The sequence below is a fragment of the Rosa rugosa genome, chromosome 5, assembly GCF_958449725.1.
Source record: "Rosa rugosa chromosome 5, drRosRugo1.1, whole genome shotgun sequence".
Classification (NCBI taxonomy): domain Eukaryota; kingdom Viridiplantae; phylum Streptophyta; class Magnoliopsida; order Rosales; family Rosaceae; genus Rosa; species Rosa rugosa.
The window spans coordinates 15,067,542-15,092,664 of NC_084824.1; the positions used below are offsets into that span (position 1 = coordinate 15,067,542).

Genomic DNA, 25,123 nt, shown 5'->3' on the forward strand with positions numbered 1-25,123 from the left:
CTTTTGGAATCAGGTCGATCGGAGGCCTGTAGAGGAAGATATGGCCAGACAAAGTAGAGCCCAGAAAAAGTGGGGAAGAGCGATTTCGTCTCCGACGAGGCTCTCTTCTCGACCTTGTAGAGCCTCATACAGCTCGTATTTCACTTCGATTTCTTCTACAAACTCGTAAAGGGGGTCGAGACCAGAAAACCCCACTTTGTTTCACATCAATCGGTGGCCGGATGAGGAAGAACGAAGGTGACGAAGGGAGGGGGTCGCGGCTGGGCTCGGGAGAGAAATGGGGAGAAATTTCTGGAGTTCCAGAAATTCTGTCCTCATTTGCAATATTCGGATTTTTTTTCATATTTATAGAAAATCCCAATTTTCAAATATTCGTAACTTATTCATACGAACTCCGAATATTGCGTTCCATATGTCCACGAACTCGTATCGACGCGCTCTACAACTTTCATGAAAGAAGTTTTCCCAATTTCCCAATGTATAAAAAGTCAACTCCTTTGACCCCCCTAAAACGTTCAGTTTTCAAAATAAAATCGTTCGAACTAATTCCACACTCCTCCAAGCTTCGTACTCGTGTCCACGACCACGAAATCATTTCCAAAACGTCATCGGAAATTAACTTGAATTTTTCGGGTATTACAATCCACCCTCCTTAAAGAAATTTCGTCCCGAAATTTAAGCGCAAGTTAATTGCTCTCGATTACGGTTAACCTAACCATCGAATCTCCATCTTTCCCAAAACTGTAGTAATCTACAAAGCCATAGCCCTTTGTATAAAAATACATTCTTATGGCCACTAAATCCTTCCATCACGATGTAAATTCACAAAACAAATGCTCAACATCACTCCACATCAATTACACAAAATCATCACGTGGATCATCTCATAGATCCTCACATAGATCTTCACATAGATCATCACATAGATCTTCACATAGATCATCACTCTGTACTGGCATACAAGCATAGTAAACACTCCCACAAAGCGTTTCGCTACTCCATTAGCATCACGGTAAATCTCTATAGTAAAACTTAAGCATGCACTATTCTACACAACAATAGAGATGCATCACTCAAAACAAATCATCCCCAAAAGCATGCCAATAAAATATGTCACCCAGTGATGATGACTTGGGCTTGCTCAATCCTTGGGCTAAGCATTAGGGCTGGTCATTTGGGCCTGAAGAAATCGGACCATCCACATTTCGAACCGGCCCAAACCAATTTGGGTTTAACATTTGGGCCTACTATTCGGGCCGAACGATTGGGCTTAACATTTGGGCCTACCATTCGGGCCGAACAATTGGGCTTACTATTTGGGCTTACCAATCGGGCCGAACAATTGGGCTTACTATTTGGGCTTACTATTTGGGCTTACTATTTGGGCCTACCAATCGGCCCACCAACTTCCAGCTCGGCTACGGTATGAAATTGTACATACCGTATATACGTATGCATACCGTACAGACCGTATATACGTATGCATACCGTACAACTGTATATACGTATGCATACCGTACAGACAGTATATACGTATGTATACCGTATATACGTCCGTATATCAAGCATATACGAGATCCAAAAATATTTGTAAGAGGTAAGGTTCGAACTCCCGACCTCGAACACGAAGGTTTTGCTCCCAACCACTGAAGCAAGAGCTGCCTTCATTAATATATGCTCACGTGTTATATTTATTATGTCATAAGCGACATAAATAAAATAACGGGGAAGGCAAGGTTCGAAACCTCAACCTGCTGCACGAAACCTTTGTCCCCAACCACTGGAGCACAAGCTGTGCTTAATATAATGTGTACAAATGTTATACTTATTATGTCATAAGCGAACATAATAAAATAAACGAGAGGCAAGGTTCGAACCTCGGACCTCTAGTACAGGGACTTTGCTCTTCAACCACTAGAGCACCAGCTGCTCTCGTTACTATCCATGCAACTCCTTTTATTTATTCTATAATAAGCGATAGAATAAAAACAAACTGTCGGTACACTCCACGTGCCACGACACGTCTCTTCCGTGATTTACGGAAGTCAAATTTACTTTCGGCTAAAGCTGTCTGCCACAGCGCCTCGAGATTCTCTCAGTCCCCTCATACGCTCTCCACGCGCCAACAGCTTTTCTGTGTTTTCAGGCGACTTTAATCCAACGCGTAGAATGAATCTCAGAGATCGTCCATCCAACGGTGGAGATCTGCTCACCTTGTTCTATAAATAGGTGCATCCTGGAGAAAAACTGTTCACACCAAAGAAAAGAAATTTTCCCCAGCCATTCTCTCTCAAACTCTTCAGCCTTCCTCTCGAAACTCAAATCCTTTCTTCATCAATTTCAATCCTTCTCTTCTGATCTTCTCTCCCATCTAGTTGATTCAATCCCATCTTTTCTCTGAACTTTCAGATCTCCATCCCACCATCATCATCCTTAATCCCTTTAACAACAACTCCTTCAAACACTCGACAACTTTACTCTTCGATCTTCACATCCCCTCAACCCATCACCATGGAACCATGAACTCTGCAACTGATGGAGCTACAAACCCAACAACAAATCGAGGATGGAGGAAACAACCAAACAGCCGGGAGTAGTGCCAACACGGATTTCTGGCGAAGCCGTGCCAGGTGGGTTCCTACTCCAGATCAAATAAGGATCCTCAAGGATCTTTACTACGACAAGGGAATTAAGTGCCCAACTACAGATCACATTCACGAGATCTGCCTCCAGCTGAACCAGTATGGACATGTTGAGGGCAAGAACATTTATTTTTGGTTCCAGAATGTCAGGGCTCGAGAGAAGCAGATGAAGAGGTGCAATCAAGCTGCTCAAGTGCCCATGGGAACTAGTTCTCCTGGTACTGGTGGATCCATTGATCTCAATTTTGGGTCCACTGGTTCTACTGGTGCTGGTGGATCCATCGACATCAATTTTGGGCCAGCTGGTGGATCCATTGACATCAATTTTGGGTCCACTAGTTCTACTGATGATGGTAGATCCATTAATCTCAACTTTGGTTCCACCGATTCTACTGGTAATGAAGGATTTCTTGATTTAAATTTTGTTTCATATTCTTCCTCACACTTCAACACTAATACCAGTACAACTCTTTTGGCACAACAGGAGGACAAACATCCCTGCAACAACGAGGAGGAGATCACCAGGAGGTTGAAACTCTTCCTCTGTTCCCCGTGCACGGCGAGGACGTCTTTGGTAACCCGAAGACTACTTCCGAGGAAGGTAGCGCATTTGGTTACTATTCTGGTGGCTCAGGCGGTTACCACAGTGGCTCAAACGTTTCTCTTGAGCTCAGCCTCAACCCATCCGGAGCTGCTGACTAGGCTTAGTATAGCATAGTCCTCGTTTCCCTTTTTGTAATATAAAATCAATAAGATTGTGTGCATGTTTTCTTTTCTTATTGTTTAACCAACAACAACACCAAGGATCGAACCTTGGTCACTCAATACTCTTTTCAAAACCATCGAGAACTCTGCTGCACACATCTTTCAAAATGATTTATCACGAACAATCATTCAAAACCTAGCAATCAATTAAGTCACACAGAGGTCAAGCTAGTATCCTCTGAGTCAAACCAAACACAATAATTTCGTCGCTAGAATTAGGGATTAATAAAGCTAAACACTTCCTGAGTTAGCTAGGAAAAACCCACATCTTTAGAGTTACTCTTACAACTCTTATAGAATCTCGATAATTCCATCTATCAATTGCTTCAACAAAAACTCACCACAATTCAATCCCTAACATTTCGCGATTCAGAATTCGAAACAAACTCTATATCACATAGTAATTCCCTTGAACCACTATGGCTACCCAACAATGTCACTAAAATCAATCACCAAAGGCACACACTCTCGTCCAATATCATTCACAAGAGTTGATTCCAACTCTCCCAATTATTTACTGACCAAAATTAACTCCATTGCAAAACCTTAAGTGTCCCGCCTACTCACACTTAAACACAAAACAACTGCGAAACTCACTTAAGTCCATAACCATACTCACTACGATCCAAAAAAAAAAAACTAAGAAGACATAATCATAACTCAACAGAGTTAAAAATCAATTTCCTTCACTTGAATAAAACTATGTCCACAAGTCATAGTCAGGTCAACAGACCAAGGTGTCCAAACGGAGAATTTCCAATCCAGTTGTCTTTGTGACAAGCAAAATATCAATCAAAAATGATGCTCGCAACATCAACCACGTATACAAAACATGTTCCTCGGATCTCGATTTAAATTTAGAAATACTAAAACTACCACTAGTCCCACTTCAAATAGCCCTTAAGATTTTAGGTACTCGGAGAGAACTCAAATATATAGTCGTTCGTCTCAATCACTCAACACGAGATCAAACTCCGTTCTTGCACCTCAAACTCTGCTCAACAACTTACAAGCACATGGAAGAATTAACCACAATAATTTCTTCCCTAACCGCAACACTACTCACAACTCCACATGAGTCTAGAATCTATTCAAATGCATCTGTATGTCCAACTTAAGAAGGCAAACTTACTATCAATTAATACTCGTATCCACACTAGGTACGTGCATAGGTCCACATCATGCCTTCAACCAAACACTTCAACATCCAAAAGAACCTTACTTCCATAAAACAATCCTCGTTGACTTAACAGAGTTGAATCAAGAGGTTCCTATTCCTCAAGGATTGTAACTCGCGGCCACTGAACTTATTCCAATAAGAACCTACAAGACAACTGTAAGGTTCTAAGTACAACCCCTTCGAATATCCATCACCTAAGGAGTATAGTATGCTTGGCTAATACATGTATAACACTTAAAACATAGTATAAGTCAAATACAAATTCATATTAACCAAGTCAATACTATAGGGAAGGTATTCACGTTCCTAAAACGACCTAGCGGCCTAAACAACTCCTAACACTCACGCATACCCAATGACTTAGCCAATACCGAAGAGCACACGATGGGGATCCGCTGCAGACGGGCCATCACTCGGAAGGTATTGACACATCACCAAATATGCACCTTACGCTCTGATACCAAACTGTCACGCCCCGAATTTTGAATGATAAATTCAAATCCGAAACATGAATTAAACCACTTAATCAAATAAATGTTCTGAATTTTTTTCTCAATATAACCTCTCCACACGGTACACAAACTCCAAATCTCGAAACCTCGAGTTCATTATTACAATTCACTCTCACAAGCAATATTGTAAAGCTCTAAATGAGCATAACACACCTCACAACTTACAATTGCTGTACCGCACGATCACCGTCCTGGTTCTCCTGTCCTGTAGGATTACCCGCTACACAATTTGAATAGTGTACCGGGAGTTGCAACAACACAAAACCCGGTAAGCTTTTGACAGCTAGTATGAGTAAACAAGAAAGAACTGTTGATTTATTAAATTACAAGACCACCACAAACCCACGTTACTTTCTCACTCTCATATATATATATATAGACACTTATGAGTTACTCTCAATTTAGCTCATAAGATTTCCCAACATTTGACAGACAGACTCATATATATATATAGACCCTTATGAGTTACTCTCAATTTCCCTCATAAGGTTACCACATATATATAGACACTTATGAGTTACTCTCAATTTCACTCATAAGGTCACTCCACATTTGGCAGACAGACTAGAGCTCTAACTGAACGTAACCACTCGTCCGGCCACAGACGTGATTACGATTTAATACTATTAATAACCACCAGCCCGGTACGAGAGCGTGATTCACTAATAGATGCCATGGTCACCTCGTGACCTAGTGATCTCCACAGATCACAACAATTTATTGTTCCTCAACAATAAAACTCAACACCTCTCACAATATATTGTTTCTCAACAATAAACTCAATACCTCTCACAATATATTGTTTCTCAACAATAAACTCAATACCTCTCACAATATGTTGTTTCTCAACAATAACTCAACACAACTCCAACAATACATATTATTTCACGTAATAATATATATACAGACATTCACACAGGAATGTCTAGTAACACCAACAATAGTTCATATGATTGCAACAAAATAAAGCAATTAATTGTATTGGGTTCGTAATATGAACCACGTGAGGTTTACTCACCTCGATAATCCCGCTGCGTCTTCAATTCAGCTCAAAATACGATCCACAATCGTCCACCAACTCAAACCGTCAATCACCTAGTCAGATACGATCTTAACTTAGCAATCATTCATAACCCACACATATACGGAAATCCAACGGTCGGATTCTAATTTAATGATGATCCAACGGTCAGATTGAATTTATATGATGATCCAACGGTCGGATCCTCACGGATCGCCCTTAGGATCATCCTCCAAAATTATCACGAAGATCCAACGGTCAGATCTTCTTGAATCGCTCTAACAAACATCTCCTCAAAATTATACGAAAATCCGACGGACGGATTCTCACGAATCGCTTTCCGAATCACCATTTCTCAATTATACGAAGATCCAACGGTCGGATCTTCGCCCGTGACCACACAAAGTCATCGGGACAGTCATACGATCAACATATCGAATCTACCATTCCATCAGACGGTCTGATCTTCACAGATCACAAATCGAACGATCGAAATTGATCGAAACTTAAAAATTCATAACTTAATCATACGATATCCAAAAATTATGAATTATATATGCAAACGATCGTATCGACACGTAGAACACAAAAATGGACAGAAACTGTCCTTGGGGTGGCCGGAGGTCGCCGGAAACCACCATCACAGTGGCGGCACCGCCACCCATCCAAAGTCAAAATTAGACAAAACTCCCAACATGAAAGTTCTTCATCTTAACTCGAATTGAAACTTTCATAACTACACCAAAGTCAGATTATGAGCCAAAAAGTAGAATTTTACCTCGCAAGTTTTGAAACCCGAAGAACCCTAGTTTCCCAATCTTCAAAATTCGATCACCCCGGATCAAATCGCTGCAAGCCTTCTTGGGGATAGCTTCTACTTCCTCTGGGCTAGAAAAGCCCTCAAAGAACTCGAGCTATAGTGGCCGGAGCTGGGAGAACCAAGGTGGCGAAGGAAGACGATTTCCAGCTCGGGCTGTGCGGCTTCTCGGTCTTCTAGCGGCCACCACGATGGTTATCTCAAGTCGATGTCTTCTGGAAAGTCGTAGAAAACTTCACGGTGAGAAAAATTGCTTTTGGAATCAGGTCGATCGGAGGCCTGTAGAGGAAGATATGGCCAGACAAAGTAGAGCCCAGAAAAAGTGGGGAAGAGCGATTTCGTCTCCGACGAGGCTCTCTTCTCGACCTTGTAGAGCCTCATACAGCTCGTATTTCACTTCGATTTCTTCTACAAACTCGTAAAGGGGGTCGAGACCAGAAAACCCCACTTTGTTTCACATCAATCGGTGGCCGGATGAGGAAGAACGAAGGTGACGAAGGGAGGGGGTCGCGGCTGGGCTCGGGAGAGAAATGGGGAGAAATTTCTGGAGTTCCAGAAATTCTGTCCTCATTTGCAATATTCGGATTTTTTTTCATATTTATAGAAAATCCCAATTTTCAAATATTCGTAACTTATTCATACGAACTCCGAATATTGCGTTCCATATGTCCACGAACTCGTATCGACGCGCTCTACAACTTTCATGAAAGAAGTTTTCCCAATTTCCCAATGTATAAAAAGTCAACTCCTTTGACCCCCCTAAAACGTTCAGTTTTCAAAATAAAATCGTTCGAACTAATTCCACACTCCTCCAAGCTTCGTACTCGTGTCCACGACCACGAAATCATTTCCAAAACGTCATCGGAAATTAACTTGAATTTTTCGGGTATTACATACCTAATAGAGCGGCCCTTTCCAAACGGGTCCAGCTCCCAGATTTACACTGTGCATTTTGTTTTAATTGTGTCGAAGATGCGCTACACCTCTTCGAAATGCTGTGGAAGTAAGGTCCTCTGAACGTTCAACCTGGTAAGCACCTTGCAACGTTGATTGATGATGTTAATTAACATGCATGATGAACAATTGGAATTTTTCTTAATGGCGCTGTGCCGCTGTGGGTGGACCGAGAGAAATAACCTAGTGTGGAAGGGTGGTTCTTAACTTCTTATAACCCAATTGATGAATTGAATATGGTAGCACGGGCTGCAACTTTCTTGGAGGAGTACGAGAGTCAGCACCAGCGTGAGGGAAGAAAGTCAAGAAGGTTTCCTACAAAATGGGAATGCCCACCTAGTGGCAGACTGAAAATTAATATCGATGGGAGCTTTGGGGTACTAGCCTCGGAGGGATTGGTGTCGTACGTGGTTAGAGACTCTGAAGGGAGATTTAAGGCTGCTCTTGCGAGAGCTATTCCTGATGCACAATCAACCATACATATGGAAGCAGCGGCCCTCAGAGCAGGTTTACTGATTGCACTTCAGGCTAGGGTTTGATGGAGATTGAGGTTGAGAATGATTGTGCTAATATATCTGATACATGCACTTCAAGAGCATGATGACTTCAGAGTCATGGATGATTAATGTAGAAGATATGCAGGAGCTATGAATCTTTTTCACTTTCGACACATTTATAAGGAAGCAAATGGTGTTGTTAATTAGACCTGTAAATAGACCAGATTTAGATCGGATCGACCTAAATCCAAATCTGTTTACTTAAAAAAAAAATTCGATCCAAACCCGCTCCGTTAACCCGGCGAATCATTGATAGCTCGATCCAAATCCGTATCCGCCGGATTAACGGATACCCGATCCGCTAATCCGACCCGTTTATAATTTCAAATATTTTAAAATTTTAAATAGTAATATTAAATTTATATCATGATACCTCATAAGATATTAATAAAATATTAAAACAACATGAAAAATATCACCAAAAATAGAATTACATTATCAAAATTCTTAATGCTTCTTGAAATCTTAGGTGATGGACTGTCCCTTAGATTTATGCAAAAAATTTGTATTAGAAATTCTTCATATTTTATATTTAAAAAAATAATAATGTATTAATAAATAATAATAATTTATTATTACTAAAACGGGCTAGATCATTAACGGATCGGATCGACTTAAATCCGTATTTGATCCGTTAAATAAACGGGTTAACGGATTCGTATCAATGGATCAAAATTTTTGATCCAAACCCGTCTAATAGCCACTGATCTGAAGAGGGTCCGGATCAAAATCCGGTCCATTTACAGGTCTAACGCCTATCCAACCCTAAATCAGAGCCACTGACTTGACAAGCGTTTACGCCTAAAGACCATCCTAGTGTACATCGCTACTCATCAACTAGCAAACAACTACAATCGAGGGCACAACAAGGTGAGAGTACGTATTCAAAGCAGGAAAAAAAGGCTAAGCTACCTCCCAACAGCCATAACAGGTCCAATCCAAAAGATTAAGAAAAGGAAAAAGATCAGCCCAGTAGACTCAAAACGGCCCATTGGCCCACTGCCCCAAGCTCAGCCCAAACCAAACTAGGGTTTCCTGCCGAGAAAAGCGAGGAGCAGACCCAAACTAGTCTGGCCCACCTCCGCCAACGCCTGGGCCAATTCCGTCGCCGTCAGTGACCTAGACTACCTTGGTGACTCCTCTCCGGTCAAAGCCAGGGCATATATCCTTCTCTCTCCCCGCAGATTGGCCTGCTGCGAACTATTGGAAAAGTAACGATCCATCACCGATCCGGCGGTCAACCACGATCCTCCACCATAGCTTTGGTTTAGAGAGAAAGCTCCTAGACCCCGACCTTGACTCAATCAACCACGATCAGATCGCCACCCCCAAGATGAAGAACACCGGCCTCCTCAGAAGTTAGGAAAGCCAACGCAGTCTGTGTGACCCTCCGACGTAGCAACTCAAACACGATCGGCCGAACCACTGCTAGAAACGCACCATCAACCACCTCAGCTGAGAATCATCATGACCTAAGCCCTCGAACACCTTGGTCGAGATCACAACGCCGTTGCTTGATAAACCATCTTCTCTCCGAGCTGATGCCGCTGTCGTCCCGCCTCTGCTTGGTTTGGGGAGCACGAAGCTCACCGCCGCCACCACAAAACCTAGGTTTCGCCTCACAGGGTCGCTCCGAAAGCTTCGAAGGTCCTCAGGTCTGTATATATGTGCATTATTCATTTAGTTCTGGGAATTTCACTTTTTCAAATACCTCTTTGATGTGGTCGCACGTGCAACAAATTTCAACATCCAAAAGAAAATTTGGTAGTTTCAAGCGTGAATACTTCTAATTTAGTTCCATACAATGATATTATCATCTATTTAACCACATTTTGGAGGTGTGGGGTTTGCATCGAAAAGGTCTTCGTGCCTTTTGCACTAATTATTCTCAAAATTAGGGGTCCAATATGAAATAAAACTACGGCACTTGAGGCTTTTTAATACATTGAATTATTTTTCTTTTAACTAATATAAAATATTATCCAATAAACCTAAAACAAAGATTTCGTAGACAATTAAATTATTCCAATCAATATCTTAAGATACATGTAACAATAGCCATGTATATATATACTGCATATATGGATATGCACTTGATTGTTTTATCGACTTGTATTGCGACAATCCTAGGCTTATGTATATTTGTTAGTTTTATCAATTCTGCCTCCTTTAATTTTAGCACATTGTGATCTACTAGTCTAAAATTGTAATAATTTTGTTTGTCCGTCAATTCAACAATTAAATTTGACCATTGATTGATAATCTACTAGTATCTACAAATGCAGAAAATCATAGTACGCACAATTAAAACTACACGTTTGTGTGGATAAAATCCCCTACTAGTCTCCTAGAGTTCTCCATAATGTGCTCAGACGAATCATTTGGCCAACACGTCGGTGATGACTCCAATCACCGTTCACGTAAACATTCCATTTTGCCGCGCTAATTCTACTTGACATGTCATAGGAGAATAATTTCCACATGTCATAGCATCTTGCAGCCAATCTTTAATGCACCATCATAAATATCAAATGTTGATATATTCCTGTAAATGGACCGGATTTTGATCCGGACTCGCTCTAGATCCGTGGTTATTGGACGGGTTTGGATAAAAAAATTTTGATCTGTTGATCCGTTAAAGATCCGAATCCGTTAACCAGTTTATTTAATGCATCAAATACGGATTTAGGTCGATCCGATCCGTTAATGATCCGACACGTTTTCGTAATAATAAAATATTATTTTTTATTAATATATTATTATTTTTGAAAAATATAAAATATAAAATATGAAGAATTTCTATACGAATTTTTTGCAGAAATCTAAGGGACAGTCCATCACCCAAGATTCCAAGAAGCATTAAGAATTTTGATAATGTAATTCTACTTTTAGTGATACTTTTCATGTTGTTATCATGATATAAATTTAATATTATTTTTTAAAATTTTAAAATATTTGAAATTATAAACGGGTCGGATTAGTGGATCGGGTATCTGTTAATCTGGCGGATACGGATTTGGATCGAGCTATCAATGATCCGCCGGGTTAACAGAGCGGGTTTGGATCGAAATTTTTTGTAAGTAAACGGATTTAGATTTAAGTCGATCCGATCCAAATCCGGTCCATTTACAGGTCTAATAGAATGCAATGAAGTTGTATACAGAATAAAGTAGTTTACTCACTCCTACACATAAAACTTTATTAGAGCAGCTCTTATTTTCCAAGCATGCATATTTCAATCTAGTACATGTGATTTATTTATTTAAACATCTTTAAGACCATAGAGTCCATCCTTCATCAAATTCCTCAACGCACAACCCTCAAGTCAATTAAACAAATGGCCTTCCGGTAGGGGGTATTGTTAAACTTGTGTTCGAGATGTCGAGGCGCGGAACATGAATAAGACCCGGGGGGACTGCCCCAGATAAAAACTTGTTATTACTGAGATTTAGAATCTTAAGTAATTTCAAGTTCTCCAATGAAGAAGGTAAGGTCCCCGAGAGGTTGTTATCAGACAAGTGCATGGCATCGAGGTTCGTCAGCTTACCGAGCTCCGCTGGAATACTTCCTTCAATGTTGTTCTTGAAGAGTACTAGATATCGAAGTTGAGTTAGGTTTCCAAGTTCAGGTACCAGTTTGCCAGAGAGGTTTTGCAAACCTAGGTCGACTCGAGTAACGTAGCTCTGATCGTTGCAGGTAATGTGGAACCAAGTGCAAGGGTTGACAAGCTCTGTATCCCACGACTGGAGGGCCTTGTTTGGATCAGATAAGCTATTCTTCAGCGCGGACAAAGCGGCCACTTCAGGGTCAGGGTACACCACGGCACTGAGGAGGTCTACACTCAGGATTAGGGTTACGGCGAATAACAAGAAAGTGCTCGGCATCGCCATGGTTGGAGGTGAAGATTTAGATGTCAAGAGAGAAAAAATGAAGAATTGTGTGTACGTGAGTTTGTGATTTTCATAAGGGGGCAGAGCACCAAATTTATAACAGCAGAGATTGCGCTACAAAGGAATACATTAAATCAGGGTCGATGATGATGATGGTGTTGGAAATTTGGTCGATGAATGTTATTTTCGTCATCAGATTTCGTTTCCTACAAAATTCTACAGATACAATATTTTATTAGTAAATAAATATAATCATATTAATGCCATAATAAGCTGAAAATAGAAGATCAACACTTATCTTTTAGATTTGCGAGTCCCACCCAATGATTACTTCAAAAAGAGTTTAAGGTTGAGGCGTGTAAACACTGCCCTTAAGAGTAGATTTCGCCCCTCGGAGACAATGTCTCTGTGTAGCAGGTTTGTGACGCCCTACCTTCCAGGGTACAACAACCTCGATTCTTGTAGGTGTACACTCACAATACTCAGATCGTATCGAACAGTTTGAAACTTTCTTTTGGTGGCATAGATAAATTAAAGGAAACACATGAATACTTTGAGCTCGGAAAGAAAACAAAGAAGATTGAATTTCTTGTTGTATATTTTGATTTGGAAAGCTAGAGATTATATAGGGCAAGGATGATTAATGCAATAACAATTTGCCAATAGCAATTAAGTTTTGTAACTTATGTAACAGAAATGAATGTAATGACATTGATTAGGAAAAATAAAAACCGAAGGTATCAATAAGGAATGAACCAATATAATTGCAGAGTTAACCAAATGAATAATCCAAACTGATGAAATCTTTGTAATAATCACAATCAAAGAGAGTTAATGACACAAAAAGAATTAATGACTATTACTATATGCAAATAACGGTTCAAAGGAGGTTTCAAATTCTAATTAAATTCCAACAGATGGAGGCATGCAAAAAGGATTTCAGTGTGATTTATGAGTCAACATTATGGGTGGGGATTATGTTGAGAGTAAAGTTGGTCAAGGCTGTTATGGGAGGGAGCTTACGGGAAGGAAGCAGCAAGGAAAAATATTTTCTTTTAGCTCTTTTTGGTAAGTTTGATGTGAGTAAGATCGTGAATCATCCAATAGGGTGTCATTTGAATGAAATTCTGCAAGAATGATTTTGATTCTCTCCAAAACCATTTAGGAGATTAGCACTTTCGGCAACGATTGGCATTAAAAAGTTAGAAGTGTCGTGTAGTTATATATATGCACTTTCTCATGGTCTTCAGAAAAGATTAATTACAAAGTTATTAATCCGAAAAGTTACAAAGATTAACCTTAAAGTTATTAATTCCCACAAGTTCATTGTGAACCATTAGAGCTTGTAGTTACCACGTATTTTAATCCGATCATATACTTGGGAAGGTTAAGTATAGGTTAGGAGTGAATCCAAATCCGAGCAGAATTCATTCTCTTATAGTGTTCTCAAAGAGCCAACACCTTGTTAGAGAAAAGGTGTTGGTAAAGATTAAAGCTCGACTTACCTTGCTCTTTTATAAAAAGTGAAAGAAAATAGATTTCGATTACATGCATAGGACTAGAATGCTGTCATCCACTTTATCAGAGCCACTCACTCATAAACATGACACAAGAATTTGGGTATACTGGGCATTATGATGAATATCGATCATGATCCCAATACAAAATGGTTTTGCTGTCGAGGTAATCCAGTAAGTTAATTACAAAGGGCTATAGACAGCCTACTTAAAGCTTTGAGTGTAGCTCTTATCTAGTTACCTTACGCCGAGGCATGAGATATACAAGGCAAGCCTCATACATGATACATACTTCACTTACAAACCACCAAGCCTACCAAAGCAAGCCTCTTTGTCCCCAACACTTCCACCAGCAGACTGAATTGGAAGGGTGTGGTAATCTTGAATTCTATATACGACTCGGACTCAAATGCTGTAATGTTATCTATACTGGAGCACTCTAATGCTAGCTCCATCCTCTTTAACATAACAGATTTCTTCATCACCAAATCACTATAAGACTTTCTCTCTAGATCTCTTTACTGGTGAAGGCGGTGAGAATTCCATCTGAACTTGTAGCTTAGATGGATCCAAAGATAATCTTTCTATACAGAAAGCATCCACATCAAAGCCACTCTCACTTTCCATGTCATTGCTATCTGACTCTTCATCAATGTTATTTCCATTTTCTCCTTCTAGTATTGTTCTGAGAGAATCTAGTCGACTTTGTTGGGATGCTGGATCCAAGTTCAAGACACTCCTGATTCTGTCAAGTGCTGGATCTATGATGTCCAACAATCCCATAACCCATGAAGCATCATCCACAACTTCAGTGCGCTATTGCAAAGAAACCAGAAAGGGTACTGTTAGCTTCCAAGAGTTGTGTTTGCAAAATCATTACTTATATTACTCGCATACAAGATGCAGTAGCTATAGCTATGCTAGTTACTAACCTGCTGGAAATAGAGATCACGAATTTCCTCTGCACGGACAGAGTTCCCTTGATTTTCCTCAAGTGATGCCCAAGTCATCCATGTGACATAACTCTGAGAATTTATGTTGAGAGAGGACCTAAATAATCTCCGGGCTGCTGATAGGTTACCAATTCTCTGTTCTAGAACTCCCCAAGCCTGCAAAACATGATCACTCACATGAAACCTTGACAAGACATGTGGTTCATGTTGCTAACACTTGGAAATATGGCTTGATATGTGTTCATTAATACTTCCATAGTCTTTTTAGTAAGGAACTTGATGGAAGAGACCCATAACAAGTTTCATGTTCGCATAACATTATACAAGAATATGAGATACTAGATACCTAACTATGATCATTACCTGTAGGCAGCGAGCAGCAGTTTCACTAGTCGAGTTAATAGACAATGCTTTTTGGTATAATTTCCTTGCTGTGGCAATGTTTCCTTCTTTCCATTCCATCCATCCCCAAGCCTAAACACTCCAACATTTTGGAATCAGCCAATTAGTTTTCTGTTGAATTAACAGTGATGCATGTATGAACAATTAAGTCCTGTAATTTCAAAAGATATTTCTATCAGCTTATTATTGAAAAAAGGCCAATGCATAATGATGCAAATTACTTTTCCTTTTCTGTGAGAAACAATGACTTGGCATGAGAAAAGCCTAGACAAAACGATTATCAAGGGTATAGGCAAACAATGAAATGAAATGTAATAGTTTGCAGTCCATCCGAAAGATCTATCCCTAGTCCCTACCATCATAGTCTGACTATTATTCTTGACAAAGAAAAATAATTCATCAACCAATAATGGGCATTATGATAGTCACGGATTAGATTTGCATCACTCTCACAATTTATCAGGTGGTAATCGCAAACAGATGCAAAGCGCATCAGACTTATCTCTGTACTGAAAAGAGTTTCTTACAGTCCACACTGGTTGATGCCTTGGATCCAACTCAGATGCTCGCCTGAACAACTGTCGAGCAAGATTTGCAGTTGAGTATTCATATTCCAATAAAGCAAGAGACTGAAGGAGAACTGGATCCCTTGGATTGAGTGCATGGCCAATCTTTAATAACTTTCTCCCCTTCTCAACATTTCCCATTTTAGCTTCAAAAAGTCCCCAAACATGCCATGCAAACCTATTCTTTGGGCTTGCCTGTATTGATCTCTACAAAAAGAGGAAGAGAACATCAAGTTGCATGCAGAAAGACTTAACAAACTGAACTAGAACTAAACAGAACCCAACTTGGTAACTGAAGCATCCTAAGGAATAGATTCCTCTGACTATCTACACAGAAACAGAACTCAATGCTGATGCATAATCATATAATCACCTCAAAAAGTTGCCTAGCAGCACGATTGTTTTCCTGTTGCATCTCCATTTGAGCCCACGCCTGCATCATGATTATTTGACAAATACAATAACAAAAGCATCTCAACATACCACAAACCACAAAGACATGGAAACTAACTTCATAACAGAGAGGCCTACGTGCAGGAAACTGATGACTTACAAGCCAACTAGCACAGCTTTTGGGATTGCATTTAGTGGCCTGCCTGAACAAGTACCGAGCCTGCTCATAGCGACTTGCTTTAGCTTCCAATCTTGCCAGTGTCTGGTATATGTACTCATTCCCACCACAAAACTTCAAACCTTTGGCCAGCAGATGCCTTGCCTTGCTGATATTTCCTTGCTTTAGCTCTAAAACTCCCCATCCATGCCAGGCAGCAATGTGCTTCTTATCAGCAACGGTCGCCGCATCAAATAATTCCCTTGCTCTCCTCGTATTTCCCATCTTATCTTCCAAAACTGCCCAACACTGTAAACCAAACACCTCAATATATCAATCCTAAGAATCGAACCATTAACAATTTGCACAAAGATCACAATCTCAAAAGCAAAGAGAAACGCCAACCTGCCAAATGTATGGATTTTCTCCTTGAGTAGCTTGGCAGCCTTTCTCATACACAGCCCGGGCTTCGGCCGTCTTCGATTGTTTGCTTAAGGCCTTCCCCAATGCCACATAAGCTCTCCCATCTTCCGGCCAATAATATATACACTTTTGCACACAAAATTACCTACTTCAATCTCATCTACACCAAAATATACATGAACCACAAAATATCGTACACGAAAATAAGTAGTAGAATGGTAAATATACCTTTTCAAGTATTTGCTGTGCTTCAGCATAGCGGTAATTTCTGGTCAGGATCTTAGCTCGGTACAATGCCAAGTCCAAGTTCACCTTCAATGGCTTCTCTTTCGGATCCAACCCGGCGGCGCCGTCTTGGGGCTCGAATATCGCAATCTTCTTGGCGAACTTGGCGAGCCCGACGTCGATGGGGGAAGCCGACTCGTCGTCGCTCTCGCCGTCGGAGGGGAGCTCCATGGCGGGCCGGCGGACGACGAGTGCTCGTTTTGTTTCCGGCACGGAGGCATTGGGTCGACTCCGGTCGTCGGAAACGGCGGCGTTGGAGGAGTCGTGGTCGAGGAGTTGGGTGGAGGAGGAGCAGCGTGGAGGGGAGTGGAGGGGTAGATTGGGGATTTTGAAGGTGAATTTGGAGAGGTGGTTAGGGTTTGGGGAGGTGGAGAAGAGAGTGAAGTTGGGGTTTGAAGAAGAAGAGGAAGAAGAGAGAAGTTGCTGCATTTCTCTTTTGTCTTAACGGATTAAACTGTATTGTATGATCTAAATGTGAGGCGGGCGGGTAGGGGAAGAACACTGCGGATAGAATTACCATTATGGCCACGTTGTAGACTCTAATATTTATATGACCACGTTGTAGTAAAACTAGTGATCAGCTGATAAGTAAGTAACAATGGAAATCATTTTAATTGGTTTTGTGTAAGGGCTATTTTAGTCAATTGGGAATGTGACCAACGGTTACTGGTGTGCATTGTGCCACGTTTTCACTCTCCGGTATGGTTCTCGAAAAAGCAGATTTTCTATGACACGTGGAAGACCATTATTGGAGTATTCATCAAGATCAGATTGGCGAGCATTTAAATATTTAATAGATCGATAAAACAAAAACAAATGGGAGAGTCTGAGTCTCTGAGAGAGATGAAATATAGTGAAAATTCACATCTCTTAATTACAAATCATGCTTCATATTTTTTTTTTCAATAACCAAAATTTTTTTTTTTTTTTTAAAATCTCAAATTAAAAAGTGTGAATTTCATCCTCCAGAAATATAATGATGCATTTTTGCATGCAATATAACTAGGGGCCCTTTAACTATCATCGGCCGAGTCGTATTTCATTTTAACTTTTGGTTGGACCATCACCATGGGAATACTTTAACTAATGAACAGTGACTTCCTTGAACCATGTTAAATTTCAAAGAGATAAGATGACAGAGATTATTGAGTAAATAAAACAAGTGACTTCCTATAGAATTTACAATTCTGACTATTAGAAATATATGGTTATAAACCCAGCATAGATATAACCCTATAACCCAGCATAAATGTACAGATTCTCAAAACTGAATCTTGGATTGGAGAAATCTACCTCCAATTTTTATACATTACACAAAACATTGAATAACTATTATTAAAAAAAAAAAAAAAAGTATTGAATCTCCAATTTCTCTGACAAAAAGAATGAAGCTGTAACCTTTATCTGAAATGCCGAGCTGTGTTTTAATTTATTTACCTGCTTCAAATAGGAAAAATGATTCTGAGGAAACTTTCAGCCCTGACACCAAGTCTGACACAACATTTGAAAAAGAGACATCGCATTTTATAAATAGCAGCCTACCGGAACCGGCAGTAGTTTCATCAGCTTTATTGATCACAGCTGACCGTTTGCAATGAACAGGTCAAAAGATGTTCTTTCAGAACCTTGCTTTCAATGGAATCCCCAACATTAGAGAGTCGTTCTTTGAGAACCTACTACCCCACCGCCTCTTTCGGGCTGGCCTATGTTGCTTTTCGTCAGCTGCTTCAACTGTGGGATCAACCTCAGGCTTGAACGACTTGTCTGGCTCCTTTTTAAAGGTGATCGGCTCCTTAAAGCGCTCCCCTCGTTGCTCCATTTTAGCCATTGTCTGAAGAATCCTTTGCGTGTCATATCCTTCTACAACCTTATTCCCAATGGAAGCATTATGACAATCAAACGTTCTCTTTTTCACGCTGTGGGCTGGTGCTGTGTGACCAGAGGCATGTTTTCTCTGCAAAGGATTTGCTGTATTCTGTTCTTGTATTACAATCTGGCCCTCCTCTATATCCAAATCAGCATTTTGAGCTGTAACTGGAAACATATGATGCCCTTTCTCGTTGTTTCGGTCCCATGCAACTTTTTGGGTGATTTCTACTGCCCTCGCCTTCACAGATTCACACGACTGCAATTTCCCTGAAGTTATCCCCTCTCCACCAATCTCTGCACCCATACTTTCTGGCCTACCATTGCACATCGAAATTCTGGCTTTGGAGCATCTTGCAGAGATCTGCAGTGTATCACAAGGAAATGTCACCGATACGTACTATATCAGTAATTGCATAGGTAAAAGAGATGATTAACATCAGCAGCAGAATGCATGATAAATAAAATTCCAAAAAGTGTCATATGGTACATGATCCCCCCTCCCCACACCTACAAAAGTATATAGAAAGCCAATAGTTGTCCCCGACTCTCTGTTCCCATCCTTCTAAACTGATTTCTAAACTCCCTCTGTTATGAAACAAATCAAGATGAAATTTTTTGTAGAAGTTAAATGACTAGAAGATCACCATCAACATCTCAAGTTACCTGTATGCATGGGTAAGCTTGATTAACAGTAGGCACTCTGTTATAAATTGAATACATCAAACAATGGAGTATTATGTCCATAAGCAATGTAGCTATACTGCTATATTAAGTGATAAGTTCTAAGCTCCGAATCCTAGTTTTTACACAGCTAAATAAACATCTATTTTGTGGCAGAAATTTCTACAATATCTTGAGACAAATGAATGTATAAAATAACATCTATAATGCTGATCGCTGAGTCTTTGGTAGACAACTAGATATCACATGACTACAGTTTCAGATTTAAACTAAGAGCATAAAATGCAGCAGACATAGAGGCTGATATATTTTGACAGCAAGGCAGAGCAAACTTCAATAAATGAAGGACAAAAGATAATGATCAAGAGTCTTCCCCAAGTATTCAATCATCAATCTGGGTTCCCAAAGGAGTCCGACAACTATGGACGAAGATAGTCAATATAATTACAGTCAATTTGAGATCACATGAATTCATATGGAAATGGTATAGCACCCCCAAAAAAAAATAGTAGATGTATGCTTTAAGATCAAATGAACCCAAAAGTAGAACAAAGAAATAGACATGGAACAAAGAACATGAATGGGACAAAGCACAAAAGAAAATATATTATCTTCTTCATACACTAAAGAATAGTCATTCATATGAGAAGAAATTAAAAAACAAAAAGTATGTTGGATTCATGCAATTTGCAACCTAAAATAGTCATGTATTCTGCTAACTTGAAGAGTGAGTCTCAAGAAACATCTAAACACCTGTCTTACTCAACTATTAGCATATTTTAACACCATCATTTGATTTGCAATGTCTGGAACAATCTTTCTGCATGAAATCAACATGCATGGCAAAGCCTACTTTACCTTGAAATGCCTGTAGTGATACTGAGCGGTACAAAAAAGGAAAAAGAAAAGAAAATAAAACATTAAAGTGAATGAACTAACTCCACAACTAAGAGGTCATGCTAGAAATCAATGCCTAGATGATTGGCAGGGAACCTTTTTCCCTCTCATTTTTATGAAGGACAAAACAAAAAAGTAGAAGTCAATTAAAGGCTCATAAAACGCATTACTCGGCAAAGGGATAGCAATACACGATATAAGAAACCAAAAACAAAAACGGGAAAGATGCAATGTAATATCATTGACCAGAATAAGTAAGGCTTGCTCAACTGAATTGGAGCACTCATATATACAAGTAGGGTGATGAAAGGTTTCACCCTTGGTTTCCCCAACTTTACCTTTCGTTCCCTAACAGCCAAGTCCATCGAATCCCTGCACCTCACCGTCTGCTCATGCTTACCTCTATACATCTTAGCACTTCTATTAATAAAGTTAGCACCAATTCCTTTTCTGGGTATTTTCAATCTATGCTGCTCTGGCTGCATAATATCTGTAGGCATTCCATCACGCAAAAGACCATATTTAGCATGAAATTTTTCACGCCGTACATATTTCCGATAAGAACAGGATGGTTTCTCAGAATACAATTCATCACCATGATGTCTGAAAGTAAACTGATCTTCAGTCCAGTGCATAACTTCAGATCGCCAGTTAGATCTTCTCCACCTTAAATGATCATTAAGATACATGTTATCTTCGATTTCATAAGCATCATAGTGATCATCAAACCAATTAGTCTCATTGGCTTCTTCGGCATCTATTTTTCTCACATGTCTCCAATATCTTTCATCAGCTCTTCTTGGGTAAGAAGCATTATTTCTTGGTGATATGGAGTGATTCCAGCTTCCTTCGTCACCTGTATATAAGTCTCTGTAAGACTGATGGGACAAGTATCGATTTTCTCTGCGTTTGCAATACTCATCTTCAAATTTCTCAGAGTGTGAATCATCCAAATAAATGGGACTGTCCACATATCCACCCCTTTGCTCCCAGTTACTTAATTCTCTCCCAACAGGTGGCAACTGCCTTTCATCAAATTCATCAAAATTATTCCTTTTTCGACCAGTGAATGATGCGCATCTCCCAGATTTTTCTCCCAGAAAATCATCTTCATGCCACTTATAATTGGTTATTTTCTTAAATAGCAGTTTATTGCTGTTCCTTCTCCATTGAGCATTTCTTTCTTCAACAGTGGAGGAATACCTAGAATGCAACCCCCTGGCCTCCCTGCTGGGAAGAGAACTCCTCTCCTCAGTGAACTGCGTTCTTCCAAAGTGACTCCAATCTCTATCCGTATCTTCACTAAAAGTCTGCCTTTCATTGAAAGTTCTTTTCGCATATGGATCTAGTTTCTCTTGGAACTGGTGACTACCTTTTCTGCTTGAATAATTTCTCTTATCTCTTTGATTCTGATCATGGTAATCATCATATCTAATACCATAATGGCAGGAAAACTTTGGTTCTTTATAATCTGAACTATCTTCTCTATTAATAAGGCCAGAATCTTGCAGCCTGTCCTTCTGTCCATGAAAATTCTCTGAGCAATTCCTGTTATAAGGGTCCTCTCTATCTGAGGTGGGTGACCCATCATTGTCGTTGTTTCTGTGATTACTCAGTTCATCAACACCATTAAGACTCCTGGCCTGATGATTATGCTTCTTTTGAGAAGAACTTCTACAGATGGAATAATCTTGAATATCAACTCTTTTTCTCTTGATGTAATTGCTTTTCGAGTTCTTAAAAGACGATGTGACAGACTTGCGTGGTTCAGTGTGTGAATTCACGACAGGCCTTACAGGAGTATGAATATCTTCTGGATCAAAATGAACGCTGTTCTTGGAAGCTTCAGAATCAGATGCAAAACATGATGAAATGAGACTAAGTTGATCATCATCATCACTCAGCGATAATTGCGTCTCCACCCTGCATTGATCAGCACAGGAAGTATTCCTGTCAAGACTTTCTGTCACTTTATTTGCAATTTCAATGGCCTCCAATGAGATACCATTCACTACCTTATGGTTATTCCCATCCACATCAACGACCTGGTTATTTTTGTGATCATCAGAGTCTATTGTCATTAGATGGGATGCACTCATCTTCTGGGAACACCTGATGACATACAAGGAAAAATATATATAGAATTATAGAACCCACAAACTGTAACAGTAACCATACTGGCATCAAACAGAATACGAACCTGTCTAATTTTCTTGTGTTTGCTTCTGGACTTCCTAATGATGAATCATCATTGTTTGTAGTATTATATGACATATTATTTTGGTTTTCATTTGCATCAAACTCCGCATTTTCAGATGTCTCATGGGCCCTGCTATTTGTATGCCCATGTTCCTCGCCAGAATTGGAGGTTTCCTGGGTGGGATCCTGCACAGAAATCTACCCAAACACTTTATTAGTGATAAGAGTACTACAGTAGCTTCAAAACATCCATAAGACGATTCAAAGTGGTAGCACACCTGTATCACAACATCAGAATTCCAACTACGTGGATGCCTGCTATCAAAAGATGGTTGGCGTTCAACAATACTATCTTCTATCTGAATTGCTTTCCCTTTTGGCTGAAACAATCAAAAGCCAAATAATAATTATCTCGGACCAAGTATCTTAATAAATTTCTTTGGGAATAACATGAAAGTATATCACATGTACACAAGATAAGGAGAAAGGTAGATCAATTAAATTCTGATATACTAGTTCCAACTGTCTCACTCTGCAATCAGAAACTGTTGATGACGGAGGAGCATATGTGCTTGATCCAACATAATTCATTTCCTGGGTGAATCTGCCATACTCATATCCAGCTTCTTTAGCCTATTTTATGTAGGAAAGACGATTGGAGATGTCAACACCAAAAACTTTAAACAATGGTTGTGGTGATATGATAAGACTCCAACAAGATTCAAATAAACCTGATAAAATTTTGAAGAGCCAGGCATGCCATACTGTGTGGATTTGAGCTGCCGAAGTTGTTCCTGCATCGTCTAAGCATCAGGATTTAATTCAATAAAGTGCAGTATTGCAGAAAAGCAGTAACAACCAGTTGGCCCTATGGCCAGAGCATTTATAGCATACCCACAAGTTACTCTGCATAGAAAGTTTAGGAAAATAATATTCAACATGCCAGAACACCCAAATGAGAGATTTATGCATGGAATCAGCAGTACTTCACTTACCAGGGAGTTGCAGTACTCTTTCCAGCTGTCCTCGTTCAAATCAAAATTGAAGTAATCTGTTATATCAACTCCAGGATACCTCCATGACTTCTCCTCAAATGATTCAATATCCACGTCCAGTATGGTCCTGTAAGAAAGAAAACAGGGCATGCTTTTGGTTAAACTTTACCACTGAAGAAATTGGGTTTGTGCGGAATTAAACTTTTGGATGCATTTACTAACCTATACCAAGGAAGTCGAAAACCATATCTATTTCGAGTCACCACTGGATTAGGTGCATCACGAACACGACTAATCTGCGAGTGGTCTACTCCAAACGGCATGGACGACACCAAATCCACAGACTCATTGGCTTTTCCATTGCTTGGACAAGTAGATCCTTGAGTCCATACATACTACACAAACCAGTGAAACCACCAACGATCTCTCATTTACAAAAGTAACAAGGCTAAGCAAAAGAAACACAACAAGGTAACTATTTTCACATGGAATAAAATCATCAATTTGAAGTTGACATGCCTAAACACCAAGAATACCAATTATAATCCAAATTCAGTTCTATCATCATAAAAGTCTCTAAAACCACAGATTGAAAGTAATAGAATACCTTGCAATCTTTCATGGGCACAAGAGCATCATCATCCTCATCTTCATAATCATCAATCCTCCTCATGCCCCCTCCACCTGAAACCGGAAGGGGTATACCTTTACAGCCCCCATCGTTCAAAACTATATTCAGGTCATCCTCACTGTCACTGTCGCTGTAATCCTCATCCGACTCCGAACCCGAAACTTTACCACCCAATTCCTCTTTGAGTTTCTTAGAATCGGAGACGAAACCCTCGCCGGAGCAAGTGTCGCCGTTCTTTGCATTGTTGTTACTATCATTTCTATCTTCTTCGGGTTCTGTATAGAACTGAGCGAAGTCCGATACGCCGTTGATGGCTGAAGCGGCCTGCGCTTCGACATCAGTGTAGATGTCTCCAAAATCGTCGTCCAAATCTGCCATGGCTTAAACCCCAGGAATTGAAATGAAGATGGGAAATTTTTGATAGAGTTTAAGGGTGAGAGAAAAGCTCCATCGATACGAATGAGAGCGTTGCGGAATGCTAAACCCCCTAAACCCCTTCCACTGTTCTGAAGGCCTAAAACCCTACTCGCTGAGTGAAGGTAACGGCGTTAACTACTGCACCTTTTGTTTTTAACGGTTCTTGTTTTTGTATAACTTTTTTTTTTTTGGATAACGGTGCAAAAAAATAAAGAGACAAATCCTTTTATTCATTTTCTGATGAAAAATATTCTTTCTTTTTAATGATAATGGTTAAATTTTTTTTTTTCCTGAAACTAATAATATATTCTTTTCGCTCAATTTTTTTTGGTCTAATGATATCAATCCGTCATCGAGGTGAAAGACAAGAACATATGTTGTTGGATGGATTAACTGTTTC

The 25,123-nt window shown here is 39.8% G+C and overlaps 3 protein-coding genes across 5 annotated transcripts; all 3 read right to left on the reverse strand.

Annotated features, from left to right (window-relative positions):
• Positions 1 to 11,330: 11,330 nt before the first annotated feature.
• Positions 11,331 to 12,522, reverse strand: LOC133708335 (leucine-rich repeat protein 1-like). Its single transcript, XM_062133796.1, has one exon. It carries the CDS (start codon positions 12,336 to 12,338, stop codon positions 11,778 to 11,780), a length of 561 nt encoding a protein of 186 aa, XP_061989780.1. The 5' UTR covers positions 12,339 to 12,522; the 3' UTR covers positions 11,331 to 11,777.
• A 1,420-nt stretch (positions 12,523 to 13,942) lies between these two features.
• On the reverse strand, positions 13,943 to 17,533 carry LOC133710244 (protein high chlorophyll fluorescent 107). The gene is made up of 8 exons (XM_062136268.1): positions 16,978 to 17,533; positions 16,732 to 16,875; positions 16,330 to 16,635; positions 16,150 to 16,209; positions 15,738 to 15,983; positions 15,172 to 15,282; positions 14,788 to 14,964; positions 13,943 to 14,671 (listed from the first exon to the last, which is right to left on the reverse strand). The coding sequence occupies exons 1-8, from the start codon at positions 17,461 to 17,463 to the stop codon at positions 14,348 to 14,350; spliced, it is 1,854 nt and encodes a 617-aa protein (XP_061992252.1). The 5' UTR covers positions 17,464 to 17,533; the 3' UTR covers positions 13,943 to 14,347.
• A 585-nt stretch (positions 17,534 to 18,118) lies between these two features.
• On the reverse strand, positions 18,119 to 24,795 carry LOC133712476 (FIP1[III]-like protein). 3 transcript variants are annotated; one of them, XM_062138583.1, is made up of 10 exons: positions 24,283 to 24,795; positions 23,898 to 24,070; positions 23,676 to 23,802; positions 23,412 to 23,483; positions 23,212 to 23,313; positions 22,959 to 23,060; positions 22,682 to 22,878; positions 21,077 to 22,593; positions 20,820 to 20,971; positions 18,119 to 19,264 (listed from the first exon to the last, which is right to left on the reverse strand). In XM_062138583.1, exons 1-10 carry the CDS (start codon positions 24,682 to 24,684, stop codon positions 18,653 to 18,655), a joined length of 3,456 nt encoding a protein of 1,151 aa, XP_061994567.1. In that variant the 5' UTR covers positions 24,685 to 24,795; the 3' UTR covers positions 18,119 to 18,652. The 3 variants fall into 3 exon arrangements, with proteins under 3 accessions (XP_061994567.1, XP_061994566.1, XP_061994565.1); XM_062138582.1 differs by having other exon boundaries at positions 20,820 to 22,593; positions 23,412 to 23,474; XM_062138581.1 differs by having other exon boundaries at positions 20,820 to 22,593.
• Positions 24,796 to 25,123: the final 328 nt, after the last annotated feature.